Here is a 17,315-nt window from a genome sequence, read left to right on the forward strand (position 1 = left end):
ACTTTTCTAGCCCTTTGCTTTACCAATGTTCATATATTTTCTCTCATACCCTAAAATCTTCCAATTACCTCATGTATTTATAGACCTCCCAACCCCAAGATTTCCATTCAAAACTTTATCCCCAAAATTTGAAATTGATTTACAATAACTATTTCAATTAATAATATTAACACAAGCAAAACTACTCCTTACCACTCAGGTCACCCATCATTGACATGGGCAAATAAACTGAACTGTGAACAACTACTTTTATTTTCATTAATTACAGTATCCTTATCTGAATATTCACAGTATGATACCAGTCAATCATTAGGGTAAACCAAGCTAAAAGTTATACAAACTATACAAGAGATTTAGATATGCAAAAGCTTTACTGGTTCAATAGACATGTCCGTATTTAAAATCGAGAGTTTAAAACCACTCAATCATGCATTTTGGATAATAACCTTTATCTGCAGCAACATAAGACAGACCCTGTAGTTCCTTCTGCACTTTACGCCTTTCGTAGAACACTGAGCAAGCAAGCGAAGTACACTTTACCCCGCTCTCTATAATCCAGTCCCCACCTCCACAATGTCGGCATATCTGCAAAATTATGTCAGAACCAACCTTCATAAGTTAAATGTCAAAGAACATAATGAATTGATGTGTTGAGAAATTTCAACATGCTACTCAAAAAAGCTTCAAATTTCTGCCAAAGAAGTTTAAAGTCTACTCCAATGATTCAGGGTGGCAATTGGGGTTATCGTGTCAAAATTGTTTTATGTTATATATATGTTCCATATGATCATATATGCTATAAATGCAAGAAATATAATAATCATGTCAATTGTGTTGTCTCAGTCAGGTTGTCATTGTAAATCGCATTGTCGTGTTAAAGAATGCCACCCGTGTATATGAGAAGACAAGTTACAAATTTACAATACCAGTACACTATGTGATTCGTACATGTAACACCAAGAACTTGACATTACCTGATTCTTACATGTATACATCAAGAAGTTAAGTAGTGTTGGGCCCAAATAAAGGTCAAATTTAGCCTTTCAACCGGGCATATAAGACTCGGATTGTCGATTTTCAATATGATAACATATTTACAGAAATAACCTGCCTGGCATAACGATTGTCATTTTTATTGCATTTAAATCATATATAATCATGTCGAGCATATAGATCACATAACACAATTACCACATGACAACTCGTTTTGACACCCCTACATAAGACCAACTTGTTCCAACATTGACTTTGGATATTAGTTTAGAAGTAGGCATTTTTTTTAATCAAAATAGTCGAGAAATGATACGTATCAACATAAGATTCGTAGTTTTTGACATGTCAATTTTTGGATGTTGCAAGTGTCGCTTCAACCTAATGTGACAAAAAAAAAATGCAAGTTGGAATGGAAGGACTAAATTGATACACAACATTCATTTTGAGACAAATTGGTTTTACGAGCCAAGTTGAAGGACTAAATCAACCGTTTATCCAAAAATAATTCACAATTGGATGGTCATAATACTCACAGCAGCAAGATGTTGCATCTCCTTCTCCAATTTTGAAGTCCTTCCAATTATAGCTGTTGCAGCATCAGCTTCCTTCTCTGAGCAATTCTTGCATATATGAGTTGATGCATGGACCAACTCACCACATAGAACACAGTGTTTTGAAAGATAGTAAAAATCAATTCTGGTTCGTTGAGGATTCAAAGCATATGATGGGCGTTTTGCAAAAGCATCCCTTCCCGGGCGAGGCATCTCTAAAAACCACTGGCTTAAGTCCACACGAAGAAGTCCAAATACCCTCTGCAGTGCTGGGATTATCTGTTTGTTTATGTAATAAATATCATTTAATCTGTAAGGTGAATCAATAGCCAAGAGCTCCAATGGATCGACAACCATATCAACTAGGCGAGCGCCTGGCTCCCCATGGATCACAACATAAGGCACTCGCTCTGCATAACGTGGTTCTGCCCGAGGATCTGCTCTCATTGCTTTAGTAGCCACAATTGCTGCTGGCGGAAGTGATGAAGAGTTCCTAGTACTGTAAGTGCCCAGGCGTACCTCTTTTGCAAAAACGAAATCTTGAATAGAAACTCTGCCAGAAAGAATACGTGTCCACTGACGCTGCAAATATTCTTTGATCTGGAAGCATAACATGGAAATTTTCATTTAGCACATACATAACTAAATTTCATAAGGGAAACTCCCGCAAAAACTCTGCTCAATGAAGCCTCATTGATGCAAGTGCTACATAGTTAAGAAGAGATTACAACATGCACATTACAGATTAATAATGACATGATTTTTCAGCTTAGAGTTCATAGTGCTGAATAAGGAAACAGGTAAGAGTATAGACATTTCCACCTCAGAGATGTCCTGACTTTCGAAAAAGAGTTTTAATGACTGCTCCATCATTTTAGCAACAGCAGCACAAGTATCTCGACGAACAGTCTCAATGCCTTTGGCATCAAAGATCGGTTCAGACTGTTCAGCACTCTCATAGCTGTAACCAACGTAGCGTTTCTTAGTAAGTAGGAAACAGGGATGATAGACTTTCTCCATTTTCAATGTGACTGGATTGGGGTTCATGGCAGTCACAGCAGAAGCTATCTCCTCTCCAATTCGAAAGGATTCTCGGACAGAACGTCCCTTGAGGAGTACAAACATGCTGCATAGAAAACAGCCCACATAATCTTCCTCATAAGTTCACATCACAGTTGAGTAAGCCCAATATATGAGAATGAATACATGTTAGTAAACATACATGTGCTCATAAATGTGGAAGGCAATTTTAATTAATCAAGTTCGACTTTCCAATCACCTTCAGCAACCACTTTTTATAGATGTGGTCAGAGCTAAAAAATATCAACTAGTGAAGCTATAAAACGTTAAGGGATAGGCATGGTAAAAATCCCAAATTGGAAAAATTTGAGCCAAATGAGGGATACATAGGTGGGGAAAAACCATTAACCTAACACCTCATTGATAAGGGATGAGTGGAAGGAAGAGAGAGGATGGATGGGTTTTGGGCAACGTAACTTCCAACCTATACCTCTTACCAAACACACTGTAAGGTTTTGGATTGAATGCGGAGCCAAAAGCCCTACATACTGTTCTCTCCAATGGGAGAAAAGGCTGCTTGATCCTAACAATTATCAACTCAGAATTATTTTAACAAATGTTATAGGTGATGCCACAGTCTATATTAACACAGACCAGGCAACCCAAAACAAACAGCTATATTTTTTTTTTCTGCTGCACCAACTTACTTGGATTAGCATGATGAAGATTTAATCTCTAAAATAATAAGTTGAGTTGTATACCTGTCAGTATCACCATAAATAACTTTAGCATTCCACTTATCATTTGCATTTACCAAAGCAATAGCTTTTTCCAGTGTGCAACGGCCACATTGAACAATACTATCAGCAATCTCTGCACATGGCATGCGACCACTAAATCCAGCAGCCGTATAACCATAGGTTACGTTTGCTATAAGCTTCAAGGCGAGCTGTCTTGCATTAAATATCTGAAAGAGCATCAAAATTTGCAAATCAAAAGGTCAAAACTTATCCATTATCAACCAACATAGCCAACAGGGCAATCATTCCTTCATCTTAATTTATTCAAGCCACAAGACGCATGAGAGCATAATGTTTTGGACCAACTATAATTTCTGTTCAAATAAATTGAAAAGGAAATGTTAATTTAGCCTCTAGCAAGAACATGCAGTTTAATTCCAGAGGATAAAACCAAATATGAACATTAATGGAAGATAACAAGTCATGAAATAAAGGGTGCAACTCTCAGCTTATTTCTATTATCAAAATTTCAAGACAAGAAAAAAGAAAAGCTATCAAAATCAAACATAAATTATTCAAGCAGCATGTAACCAAGAGTACAGTGAATAATCAACTAGACCATTGTTCTGGAGCAGCCTTACCCGATGAAGAACTTGCTGAGAAGAAGTCAACTTCTTCATTGCCTTCTTCACCATTATTCTGGTTGACAATATTTCCTCCAATAAACGGGGCAGTATGCCATGACGAACCTGTAAATGTAAGCAGTCAATATGACTACTTGCTTCAATTCTGTCTCTCCCATTTGTTAGAAGAACCGGCACCATTTATTGGGAATTTTAAGCTGTGGGTAACAGCATTACAGCAAGACATGAATAGAGAATGCTCACTCTCACAAGTGTACATAACCCAAGAACAATGGAATGAAAAAAACTACAACTAGGAGATATATTTGACTGGAAAAACTTTATAACTATACATTAGAAGTTGATCTCCTTCTCTGAAGTGAATTGTTTCTTTTGTGGCAGAAACAAAGATGAGCAACAATAGCTATTATGGTGACCCACAAATGAGAGCTGATTATAAACCCAACAGAGGATGCATTATTATCCACTTGCAAGTAAATGGTGGATAGAGCTTAACTGAATTAACAAGGCTTATTACCACTCTACTTATCACCTGAAGGAAAAATCACCAACCTTACCTTAATACATAAACTCACCTGGGACATATTCTACTAAATAGCTGCCGCAGGCACTCAATAACCTGCTTAACAGGATTAAGGGAAGCAGCTCCGTAAAACCAGCGGTAACATACTCTAGCAGCCTAATTGAGAGAAGCTGCTGTAGAAATATATTATCTGATTTTTCATCTTTACACTTTATTTTTAGTAGAATAGTTTTTATGGAGATCAAAATCAAATGATGTTTTCCTGGAAGAGTTTTTTTTATCCTTATTGAAACAACAATGGAACTTTTTGTTCTTAAGTGTAGGTTGAACGAACTTGGATGAAATTTGCCCCAATGTAATCAACATCATAAGATGGAGATACTGAGATTTAGCATGCTCATTATAGAGTTGGAATCACCAGTACAAAGTAATGCACCTCAAGTGATGTTGCAATTGGCTTTACAGCATTGGAATTTTGCTTCATGGAAGGTTATAAGGAATACCGTTGGGACGAAATGGACAGAGTTCTCTTATCATGCAGACAAAATGAAAATAGTAATCAAAGCATCTAAGTGATCAATCCCTTTTATTGAGCTTTGCCCAACCATAAAATTTGTCCATAACATTCCCAAGAAAGCATGACAATTTGTATATAATTTATTACCAAACGAACTTTTTTATTAAAAGAATGCATTACTTGAATGAATTACCTTTGGGGATACATATACAACACCATTTGGAGTAAGTAGAAATTTATCTTTCAGATCCCTTAGAACATGCCACTCAGGAGAAAATGAACAAACTCCTAGTATGTTTTCCTTCCAACGTGCAACATTCCCAAGACACGTAGAAAAGCAAAGATTGTATGCGATTATCATTGATGGATAAAGAGATTGGAAATCCAATACAACAACTGGGTCAGAATAGAATCCAGATTCTGGCTCCATCACGAGTGGCAAACACTCCATTGCAGGTTGAGAAGCAACCTTTACAGCACACAATAGAGTCAATTTAATTACAATTGTAGCATAAACTATCAAGCATGGATTAAAAAGAAAGAAAAGTCTCAGTTAAGCATAAAAAAAAGGGCGGCCCGGTGCATTACGAGTCCCCGCTAAGCGAGGGTCCAGGGAGGGGTCCCACCACAAGGGTGTACTGGGGCAAGCCTTCCCTTGCCAATTTTTTTGACAAGAGGCCGCTCCTAAGACTCGAACCCGTGACCTTCGGTCACACGACAACAACGTTTTACCGTTGCGCCAAAAGAAAGAAAAGTCTCAGTTAAGCATACAAAACAAAAAATTTCAGAAGAATATCAACAAATATATTTTCACATAAATGACACGGAATAATAACCTGTTGATTCCCAGGGGAAACGGCAAGATAGTTCTGTGAATGTGCCAGTCTGAGCAACATAGATTCAACACGATACTGTGAACCTCGTGAGAGAACAGAAAAAAAATCAATGCCAAATACACGAGCGAGCTCTGAAGTTCGATTTATCTGCAAGACCATCAACATGAGGATTAGAATCTGCTACATAAGCCAAATAATAGGTTAAAAAGTAGAGCAAAAGGTTATTAAGAATGACCAAATTTATTGAACTTATACGACCATTCCAAATGTGAATAACGAACAGACAGAAAGAAAGGTGATTTCTTATATAGTTTGTGAAACAAGCCAATATTTTGCACTCAACACAGGAAGTTGAATTAACTTGTCTAAATCCAGAGAGTGAACGGTAAACTGGTTACTGAAGCATATGGTGCAATTTAATGCAGCCAAAATGGTCTCACAGAATCTAAGGCAGAGGGATAATTGGGACATTACCTACATAAGTCTCTAATGCATAAAACCAAATTGGCAGGCTCCATTTAACAGCAGCATATTACCCCATATATGTCAGAATTTTTAAGCAAAGTGTCACACATACTTTAAGATCAACAATCTTCAATTCTATCCCATCACAGAATTTTAAGAATTATGTCCCTATGAATGGTTTTCTAGATATGTAAATAATTGAGCCACCAAGAATTGATTGGAGACCTCGGAATTTATGATTCAGGCATCATAGGGAAGAAGATATATCATAGGGAATTTTGGGCTTCAGAGTGAGTCGGATAAAATGATACTCCTCCATTCTTTTTTATATGTCGTTTTTCATCAAGACTAAGAAAGTATTAATTACAATTTACATTACTTAAAAGACTAATTTATCCTTAATACTTCTCTCCTAAATCTCTACTTCGGAAACTTCCTGTGCCAAAATCATCTCTCAATTATCATGGCTTAAAATAGGACTGTCCCCATTAATACTAAATGTCTCTCTTAGCATATGTAAGGGCAAATTTGAGAAAAAAAATGACCAAAAGTGCATCAGTAATATAAAATGTTATATAAAAATAAACATATTGATGAAGTTAAAATGACATATAAAAAAAACAGAGGGAGTGATTTCTATGGCATATATTATATAATTAGATATGCAATTTAAATTATATTTATAACAATATCTTTTGTTGTACTTAAAATTTTAACTTTTAATAATATCCATCTAAGTTTAATTAATACCTAAGAATATTTTATGAAAAAATATATACAAAGTAATTTAGTCTTGTAATTTAATGATAATGTTGAATTTCTAATATCTTACCATATCAAGTTGACTTGTTATCTCAAGGTTCAACTTTGCTCTCTGTATTATGTACTCAATGCATCTATATCTTGCTCTTCCAGGACCACTTGCAAACCATTTCGTCAACACCTTCTGAGGAATTGATGGAATTTTCAGTCTCAATACAGCTTCAGCAACAGCTTCAAGTGTATACATATTAAGCTTAACTTCGCCACGCATCAGTCTCCATACGTTAAGGACAATTCTACCACCAACATGGACACCACTGGCATGAGTTCGGCCCCATTCATCCTCGATTACTGCGTTCTCAACCAAAACAGCATCTGCAACTGATGATTCATGCAGCAAACCATCTAGTACTCCCCCATCAGAAATTTCTGATTCCCTGGGCCATATGTTGGCTCCAAATGGTGTTCGGGAAATTTTATTAAGCAAGCCCATACCAATTTGTGCAGCCCTCTCAGCTAAAAAACCAAGAGAACCACCTTGAATATCCCAACCCATTATGACATCTGGATCATATGAACTCATAATCTTTATGAAATGGCTAAACAAGTGCTTCTCTTCGGAAAAATAATGCACCTTATTTACAGATATTCCATCTGAATTCCTGTACAAAAGATCTCATGATTAAGAAAAGCAACATTAATTTACCTGCGTAAAAATCTACAAAGATGGGATAGACCACAGAACAGAGCAAATACAGCCTATAAAATTAGTTGAAAGATTATCCAAGATGAGAAAATTGACTTGACAGATTATAGTCCAATTTTGAAGTTGACCAACTTAAAGTATTATACCATAATGTTTGCAACCAAGACCTCTCAAGCCAAACCAACAATTGGTATGTATTACTGTTCCCAATAATCAACTATTAAAAAAAATCTTCATGTTTTTTTCTTCTCTTTTTCTTCCAAAATCTCCACGAAAACAAGTAACCAATTTAACTAAAAGCTCAAGCTGATGGTTAAGACCCAATCATAGATCTTATATTAATCTCTGACACACCCCCACACGCAAATGCCCATTTGGCTTGTAGCGTATACAACATATGTCCATCCCACCATGTGTTTTTAATTCCACAAATTAATGAGGTTGCCAAGACTCGAACCCTCAACCATTTGTTCCAAGAGGCTCTGATACCATGTCATGGAACCAATTTAACTAAAAGCCCAAGCTGAGAGTTAAGGCCCAATCATAGATCTTATATTAATCTCTGAGAGTAAACATGTGATAGGTCTAATTTAATTTTTTTCGTTGATAAAAAATGCATAAAGACTATATTGGAGATCGAAATCTGTTTTCATTGTAAAGCCAATCTAGGGGGACAAGAAAATATAAACCTGTGCCGCTAACGTTCGTACCTCCTATTAAATTCTGTATTTCCATGCAGAAGTGTGTGTATTTCAACAGAAGAATCATTATCATTCTGAAAAGCAAGAGCTACAACATTGATGGCATCAAATCGAGGATCTGGTCTGAGATCTCCTCTAGATTCAGTTTGCACCTGTCAGCATGAGTAACTCCAGGTCAACAGATAAATCTTATCTTTTCACCAAGATACTATGTCCTATGGTAATGGTAACCAAGCCTAGATTTTCAAACTTAAATTCATCTTCAAAAAGCCATAGTGATGAAATGTGAATAGGAACAAAGCAAAAGGACATCATATGTGGTAGAATCCTGCATATACTGTTAAAACTACCTCTATACTCAACAAGGTTAGCTGCTGCCCAGCACCAACACTGGCAGGATCTCGAAATCCAATTTGACTGAGTGGTGTCGGCCTTGATCTCCCATTTGGGCCAGAAATTTGAGATAAATCTACAGAGCCATCAATGGGTGCTTTCGATTCTCCATTATGCTGTTCACTATGCATTTGCCTTTGTACATTATCATATCTATGGTAAAATTCTGAATCAACATTTTGACTAATTTCTTTCGGTGCTTGATCTGGCGTAGAGATAGAATTAGATAGAGAGCTCAATTCCGTGGGAATCTTATCACCATGTGAACCTGTCCCAGAAGAGCCTGTAAAAGTAACGCATTAAATAAGCTTCCAAAATTAATGGACCCTATTTAAAAGATTAGAATATCCTACCTTGGATGGACAAATTCTCTGCTGGCAACATATTGATCTCTTGAGGAGCACCTGCCAATCCATGGTTTTATTTTGATGAGAAATCTGAAAGTTGCTTGGAATGATTAGAAACTTTGACTAGCATATTGTTGCTCATACCTACATGATCACATGCTAACCATCGATACACAGAGTCTACAGAAGGGGGCGAATATACAGGTGTCAGAAGGTACAAGAGTGAGCCATCATTTTGATAGTAGGTCGGAACACCCACAATGGCTTCTCGCTGAACAGTTGGATCACTCTCAGGGAGGGAGATGTGCTGAACTACTTTGTTCTCATGAAAGTCCTCTCCAAAATATGGAAGAAGTTCATCCAAAGTGCTGCCTAGAAGTTTGGGGGATCAGGAAAAAAAAAAAAAAACTTAGGGTAAGTCTGGCAGTGATTTCCATGACACTGAAATCAGTATGGAACTGGTCAAGCATTAAAACGAACAGCATGAAGTGATAAATGACTTCAGTCAAATTCATATCTACTGATGAAGGGGAAAAGAGGGGAAAATGAAGGATAAATATGACAAAGGAAATGTAGAATAAAACCTGAACTTCCATGTTTTCTGTCCTTATGAGCAAAACAAGTTTGAAATGATAGAGCAGGTAAAAATGACACTTCTTCAGATGGCCCATCATTCCAGTTCATAATGGGCGGCTTCTTGCTAAAGGTCATGCTGATTAAGGTTCCAGGTCCTCCTTCCATGCTATAATCTTTGGGAACGGAGCTGCCAATCAAAGAGAAATCTGAATCCCCTTCCTGCTTTGTACCAACACAATTTTCACTCTGAAGACAAATGGTATTAGATGCGACATCTATGGCTTTAGGAATCTCATATAACTGTTTATTGGTGCCTTTTTGGCAACCTCTGTACTCATAATCATCTCTAGTGAACATCTGATCCTCAATAAGAGAAGTTGGCAAACTGTATGAACCAGTGGCTTCCTTTTGTCCCAATTCTTTACCAGCCAAATTTCCATCTTTACACAGCACATTGTAAGATAATGGATCAAATTTGGGATTGTAGGTATTCGAATTTAAGGCTTTTTTGCAGGTCAAATCGTAGCAGCCAACTGCTTTATAGTTATCAGTTTCACAATTAGTAATGGCGGAATCTTGCTTATTGGACTTATAGGAACAGTCCAATTCTTTCTCCCTCATATAAACTGAAGTAGGATGTGTGCAAACCTGCAATGGGCTATCACTTCTGGATACATGGGGTTCTTTCATATAGATGTGACTATGAGGGTGATCAAATTCAAATCCATGAGCCTCAGGAGTTCTAATTTGTTTAATGGTAATGGAAGGGCTAAAATTCATACTCTCGAGAGGTCTTTCGTCATGCTCATTATTATGTATTGCATGTATGTCCAAGTTCTTTGGCAAGAGAATATTGTCTTGTTCATTTTCTCCTACTGAATGAACTTTTTTTACCACAACGTTTCCACAATCTAGCTCCATAATCCGGCGGCATCGCTTTTTTCTCATCAAGTCCCGTACAGAGCACCCAACTAAATTACCCACTTCATAAACATCCACATCTGAATTCTTTGCTTGAGCATCAGAGTTTTTTGGCTCCTCATCTCTAGTGATGGATATATCAAGACAGCTTTTTCCTTTGCCATCATGTGCATCAGCTATTTTGATCCTGGAAGATTCTTTGTCAGCATAACACTTTTCTGGTGTTGAGAAGGGCAGGGAGCCCCATAATGATATTCTCTTCTTAGTGTTAGTCCTGCATGTTTTGTTGATCTGCAATACCTGTTGTTCAATATGCCTCTTGGTATCACTTATCTCAGTCTGTAATGGATTTCCAGAAGCTGTGGAAGTCGTTGAAAGCAAAGAGTCCCCTTGAGGAATCTTTGATGGAGTTTTATTCTGATTGCTATTGTCAATAGAATGAGAAGCTTGTTCCTTTGAACTCTCAAAATCAGTTAAATCCTCAACTGTATCAAGAATATCCTGACACTCCTTTTGGGACTCACTCTCATAATCTATATTAGCTCTCTCAAGAATCTTATCAATTGTTGTTGTAGGCAACAGTGGACTCAAAACAGCCTCACAGGCAAGTTCATCATCAGAGTTTATATCTTCAGCAGCCTGAGAAGTGGCAAGCCACCTCAAAACCCCCAAAGCTTCTGCATCTGCAGTCTGAAATCAAAAGAATTATAGTAAGAACTGAAATGTTGCAATCTGCCAGCAAAAATTGAAGATTGAAAAGCTGCTTCTTTATAATTTATGATAGGATACACTCTAAAGAAAGCAGTTAAAGAGAAGGAATGCTGATCACAAGAACTACCTCTGAATTCCATGTCCCAATAATCTCAGACGATTGTACATCACTGACGGACAATAATTCTAGGCATGCATCCTTCTTATCTGAAGGTGGTGCATCCATATCGGCCACAAAAAGAGTATCCATAGATGCTGAAGACCCAATAATGTCTCTTTCTGTTGCACTCTTCAAGGGTTCTTTTTTATCATCATGATTGATATTCCCAATTTCAGCCAACTCTTCTTCAATGGAGGACGTTAGCGACTTGTCATGTATTACATCGTTTACAAGTGAAGGTATGTTTTCTTCAGATTTACAACAATATTCTGCTAGTTTTCTCTCAAACTCAAGGTCACGAGAAAGCGTTCTCAGAGCATCTTCTGCAAGTGGTTTTCCATGTACAGGTAATATAACTGCCTCACGAACCCCAGTCCTTTCATACTCTTCCTGTGTCATCAAAAGGATAAATTAACAAAGGAACAGACAACCAATTTAAGCTTCCATATATTACACGTAAACAGCATAGCGTCAAAAGGCAGGCAAACCTCCCAAATGGGTACAAGTGAGTGCACCATTTTCACATCTGCAGAAGTTTGTGACAAGGATGTATATGTTTTACACTGCTGATTTAGAATTTCTGCAAATAATAAACATTGAACAACTTTGTAATGATATCATGAATACAGTAAGTTAATTGACATGACTATAAAACAAAACAGACCATCAACTGCAGCATCTCCCTCAAGTTCACAAATGCTTTGACGATTGATATGTTCAGTGCATTGATCTGATAACGGCTCATATTCACTAGAAAACTGCCACATCCAACCATCTGGAATAGTAGAAGTAATCCAAATTGGAGTATCCAAAGACTCGCCACTAGTCAAACCTGCCTAATGAAAAATGATCCACCATATCATATACAGTTGACTCCAAGATAACCCAAAAATACTTGCATAAAAAAAAAAAAAAAGGGCGGCCCGGTCGCATTACGCGTCCCCGCTGAGCGAGGGTCCGGGGAGGGGTCCCACCACAAGGGTGTATTGGGGGCAAGCCTTCCCTTGCCAATTTAATTGGCAAGAGGCCGCTCCTAAGACTCGAACCCGTGACCTCTGGTCACACGACAACAACGTTTTACCGTTGCGCCAAGGCTCGCCCTCCCAAAAATACTTGCATACAAAAAAAAAAAAAAAAAAAAAAAAAGATGACCTGAAAATCATCAGACATACACATCTCCTGTCCATGTTGGCTATTGCAATTAAATCTTCTCTGAATACAAGCATCAGGTACTGGATGGCGAAACTTCATTTTTAATACATGAACATGACCCATTCCATACAAGTTGTAGTCAATCTGTAAAAAGAGAATCCACAGAGAACACTAGTAAATGAGGCAATTCAGCCTACAATGATGTCTGAAAAAACCCTCAAATACGTTGTGTTTCAACAAGCAATGAAAGTTCATAGACACATCAAGGTGATAGGCTTCGATGAATAAATAGAACTTCTTAACACACTCCTACTGCACAATCAAGCTGCCTTATATACAATACTTAAATGTAAAGATCAGTTAGTTCAGGCTTGTTGCAGAACTTTCAAAGAAATGAACACATGGGCCTTTTATTTGTTACATTAACACAATATAAACCCCTTGTAAAATTTGACAATAATTTGGTGGATAGAGGTCAGCAAAATATATATCATAGTTAGCTCTTATAAAATCCAAGAGGATCCACTTGAATGGATATCAGGGAACTGTGAGAAAACAACCTAAAAGAATTGGCCTGGTTGAAAGTGCATGCACTCCCCAAATTGTTGACCAAGGATTAAATCCAAAGCCAAGTCCAACAGAAAAATTTTCCAAAAATTTCCTGGTCCCAGCATAAATGGCTCACTTTCAACTAGATTATGATGGTGACCTTAATAAGAGAGCAGAAGTTGGGAATGAGATACAACCTTACCATAAAACACCACAATATCAAATAACGCAAGAATATTTGAGTTAATAAAACAAGAAAAGAAAGTATAACAAAGAAATCCATGAAAGTGGACAAATAGAAAAAATAAACTGGAAAATGACAAACTATCCTAAGATACAACCACTGTTTATAATGACATCAGTACTAGTTATTCATTCAAGACTTCCATAGTAAAATTTCCTTTACCAGAAATTGGAGAATGAACGGAATATGAGATTCATGAGGCTGTAAACTTTTATCAAGAACTGCTCCTCCCTGGAATAAAGTTGTGTAAAGGTAAAAATCCACCATGCATCAACATAAAATTGCAATGAAAAGAATGCCATTACAATCAAGCACCACTAATGAATGTTCAGGAATATTACCAGAAGAAGATTCGCAGCACGAGAGACATCATGTGGATAATAGCTAAGATTTTATTAAGGTCTTCATTGATGAGTACTAAAAAATGAAAGAACTGCAATACAATACAAGTAATAACCAACTAAAAATGTCAAGGATACAGGCATATCTTGACAAATAACTCTTCTGATGAATGGTAACCATAAAATTTCCTTGCACGAACAAGACTGCAACCATGCACATGCTGTCTTTTTGATCCAGCATTGCCTTTAAGCTGAATGTTCAATCCCAAAGTAGACTCAGCTCCCATTTATGTTACCATCCAGGTAGGAGAACAACATTTATATATAAAGCAACTCAGACATAGAGTACCCATGCTTACCTTCAATGCTTTCTCAAGTGCAAGAGAAATTGTATTTGTGTATGAATCAGCTGCATAATTCAAGAGGTTAACATCTTTAAGCATCAATTATTCACAGAAGATGGTATACCAGAGCATAGTGCAACATAAATCTCGAAAATATACCTTCCTGATTAGAGCGAAGCGGTATATCTGAACAAGGGACATATAAATACGGAAAAGCCTACAAGGAAAACACAGACTTCTTAAGTCAAAATACTTAATACAGAAAACAAGCATGGATGCAACCAATATCACAACTATAAAGTCAAGCATGATCCCTCGATTACAGCCAGCGTTTATCAATTTTTTACTCACATTTCTCTAATCAAGGCTTTCTTAAAACTTCCATGAAGATTAATCAAGTAACAGCAATATTCTTACCCGATGAACATGCAAGCAAGTCTTTTGACCAGCAGGTGTTGAGCCATAAATCCTTATAACAGGAACCTCGTTCACCTTCCCACCTGCAGAGTTCAAAAAGTGTATAAAATTAACCTTTCACTAACCAGTAGAAATCTTCACAAAATTACAAGGAAAACTCCAAAAGAAAAAGAGTTCTGCAAAAACTCTACTACAATCTCTAACTTACAATAACTGCAACTAGCAAGCAGTTGAGGCCTAAATGCGAAATAATACTAAGTAAGCATTTGTTAAGCAGGATCTTCGGGAAAATAGGGGAAAACAACTAAAGGAAATGTTGGTAATTTCAGCACATCCGATAGGGGTTCGTTACCTTGGAAGCTACTGTAACAAGTATCAATGTTAGGAAGCGGCGGTGCCATGTAGTAATCGATCGAAACGATTCGGAGGCTGAAAATTTTCGAATCCGACTGTGAATTAGCCATCGGTATCCTCGACTATAAAGCAATTTTTACATAACTATGCTTCTTTTTCTTCTGAAAACAAAGAAATTGAGATTTGAGAGAAGAAGAAGAAGATGAAGATATTAATCTGAACTTTGAAATGTGAAGTCGCAGAGCGTTTTTGTTTGGCGCCAGGAACCGAAAAATAGCTTCTCCTCTACTCCTTTTTCCCGTGATGACGTGTTCGCGGCACCGTATAAACAGGGTTTTTTTTTATTTTGTTTTTTTTGAAAAAAAAGGTATTGCTAAATACTGCCCCTAATTTCCGGTTCACCGCACTGTTTTGACCATTTTACCCTTGTCATTTTTTTCCCCCTAAAACCTTCAAAACTCTCTCTAGTTTTCTCTCCCGAGCACAAATCCCGGATTTGAAAAAAATGGATCAAAGCATTCCCGAAGACAATGAGTTCGAACACGAGGTAATATTACGAGAATTAAAAACGTTATTTAGCTACTTTTTTTTATTCGGTTTTTGCCTGGACGGGTGGCGATTACCACCCGTTCCTTAGGCCGAACGGATGAACTACCCGTTCGGCCTAAGGAACGGGTGGTAATCGCCACCCGCTCCACCCATGGAACGGGTGGTACGGCCACCCGTTCCACCTTTGGAACGGACAGTACGCGCTGCCCGTTTCCACCTATGGTGAAACGGGTAGCCTGCCCGTTCAGGCCAAAATGGGCAGAAATTGCCCCGAATTAATTTTGAACGGGAGAAATAGCTCCGAAGTATTTTTTTTTTGTAATTTTAATGTCAATTTTTTGTATATTCAGGTACCGATAGAAGATTGGAACCCCGATAACATTGATTATAGTTCACGTTTCATAACGGATACCGTTTTCCCCTCCAGTCAGGATGCTATTGATTGGGCAAAAAAGATAGCTATTCAGAATGGGTTTGAGCTTGTAATATCTTCGCACAAAAATTGGGGAAAACAGAAGTTGTTGCGCTGTTCACGGGGTGAACGATATAGAGGTGTTGTGAAAAATGATGAAGATCCTGCAATTAGGAAAAGTAAAACTAAAGCGTGCCGCTGTAAATTTCAGATTAAAGCCTATCAACATGCAGACCTTTCGGGATGGGGGATAAAGGCTAAGGTTGGGTTAACTGGAATGCATAACCATACAATGCGTATGTATCCAGAGGGAAGTCGGCAAATGAGCGGACTCAGTATCGCATCTAAACAAATTGTGCGTGATATGTCTTCAGCTCAAGCAAAGCCTTGTGCTATTTTAGCAGCAGTTAAAGAAAAACACCCAGAGGACAACTCAGTAATTAAACACATATATAATTACAGGGACAAAATAAGGAGGGACGCGTTTGAAGGTAGAGACCTGGCTAGTCAATTCTACCATATTGCTGTGGAGAACAAATATGTCAATTACACACAGACTGATTCAGGTGTGATAACGCATGTGTTCATGGCACATCCAGAGTCAGTTGATATGTTTAGGACTTACCACTGGTACATCGGCATTGATTCAACGTACAAAACAAACAAGTACAAAATGCCGTTTGTTGAGATTGTTGGGATGACGCCATGCAATAATAACTTCAAGATAGCGTATGCTATTGTTAAAGACGAGACCGAAAGGAGCTATCGTTGGATTTTGCAAAGGCTGAAGATTTTGCTTGGGGATGATCTGAACCCGACCGTTGTTGTTAGTGACAGGGAGCTTGGGTTATTAAAGCCGATACAAGAAGTTTTTCCACAAGCAGCGCACTTGCTATGCACTTGGCATATAAATAAGGATGTGGAAGATCGTGTGTATAGAATCATTGGAGAAGTTTTTCCAGCCGCCGAGTCCTGCACCTCTAACAGACAAGAAGGTCGGATGCGGTCACCACTCTTGTCTACGAACAAGGTGGAACCGAGCATCAGCCACGTCCAAGCTATAGCCTGGGTCTCAGGAATCCGATCACCTCCACAGTGCTCCATGACGGAAGCGGCTCGTATACCACCAGAAGCATAATGATGGGCATCTAACTGAACCCGAGTCATCCCAAACAAATCCATCATGCACTCCTTAAGCTCATCAACAGTCGCATCAGCAGTCACCATAGCACCATCTACGGGGATGCGCAATATCTCCCACACATCATGCAACAAAATGGTCATCTCGCCAAATGGCATGTGAAATGATGATGTGTCTGGCTGCCACCGCTCTACAAATGCCGTGATCAGAGTAGCATCTATGTGACTGTGCATAATACCAGGTAAA

General features: G+C 37.9%; 1 protein-coding gene across 4 annotated transcripts; it reads right to left on the minus strand.

The window, feature by feature from the left end:
* Positions 1–229: 229 nt before the first annotated feature.
* Positions 230–15,263, minus strand: LOC136205682 (DNA polymerase zeta catalytic subunit). Of its 4 annotated transcripts, none has more exons than XM_065996387.1 (24): positions 14,966–15,263; positions 14,614–14,696; positions 14,356–14,413; positions 14,212–14,261; positions 13,991–14,103; positions 13,853–13,895; positions 13,674–13,742; positions 12,739–12,862; positions 12,231–12,398; positions 12,055–12,146; positions 11,534–11,956; positions 9,783–11,385; positions 9,343–9,570; positions 9,205–9,255; positions 8,809–9,134; positions 8,468–8,610; positions 7,122–7,713; positions 5,825–5,971; positions 5,182–5,457; positions 3,946–4,053; positions 3,326–3,531; positions 2,367–2,670; positions 1,527–2,144; positions 230–585 (listed from the first exon to the last, which is right to left on the minus strand). In XM_065996387.1, exons 1-24 carry the CDS (start codon positions 15,075–15,077, stop codon positions 412–414), a joined length of 6,111 nt encoding a protein of 2,036 aa, XP_065852459.1. In that variant the 5' UTR covers positions 15,078–15,263; the 3' UTR covers positions 230–411. The 4 variants fall into 4 exon arrangements, with proteins under 4 accessions (XP_065852459.1, XP_065852458.1, XP_065852457.1 ...); XM_065996386.1 differs by having other exon boundaries at positions 8,809–9,119; positions 12,231–12,402; positions 12,719–12,862; XM_065996385.1 differs by having other exon boundaries at positions 12,231–12,402; positions 12,719–12,862.
* Positions 15,264–17,315: the final 2,052 nt, after the last annotated feature.

This window comes from Euphorbia lathyris, chromosome 9, assembly GCF_963576675.1.
Source record: "Euphorbia lathyris chromosome 9, ddEupLath1.1, whole genome shotgun sequence".
Classification (NCBI taxonomy): domain Eukaryota; kingdom Viridiplantae; phylum Streptophyta; class Magnoliopsida; order Malpighiales; family Euphorbiaceae; genus Euphorbia; species Euphorbia lathyris.

What these genes read in the sequence shown, in the direction of transcription:
- LOC136205682 (XM_065996385.1), bottom strand. Translation starts at nt 15,077, where the DNA reads ATGGCTAATTCACAGTCGGATTCGAAAATTTTCAGCCTCCGAATCGTT. An exon ending in CAGAAAACATGGAAGTTCAG is followed by an intron (nt 9,571 to 9,782) that starts GTTTTATTCTAC and finishes CCAAACTTCTAG; the next exon opens with GCAGCACTTTGGATGAACTT. An exon ending in TAACAAGTCAACTTGATATG is followed by an intron (nt 5,972 to 7,121) that starts GTAAGATATTAG and finishes ATGGTCTTGCAG; the next exon opens with ATAAATCGAACTTCAGAGCT.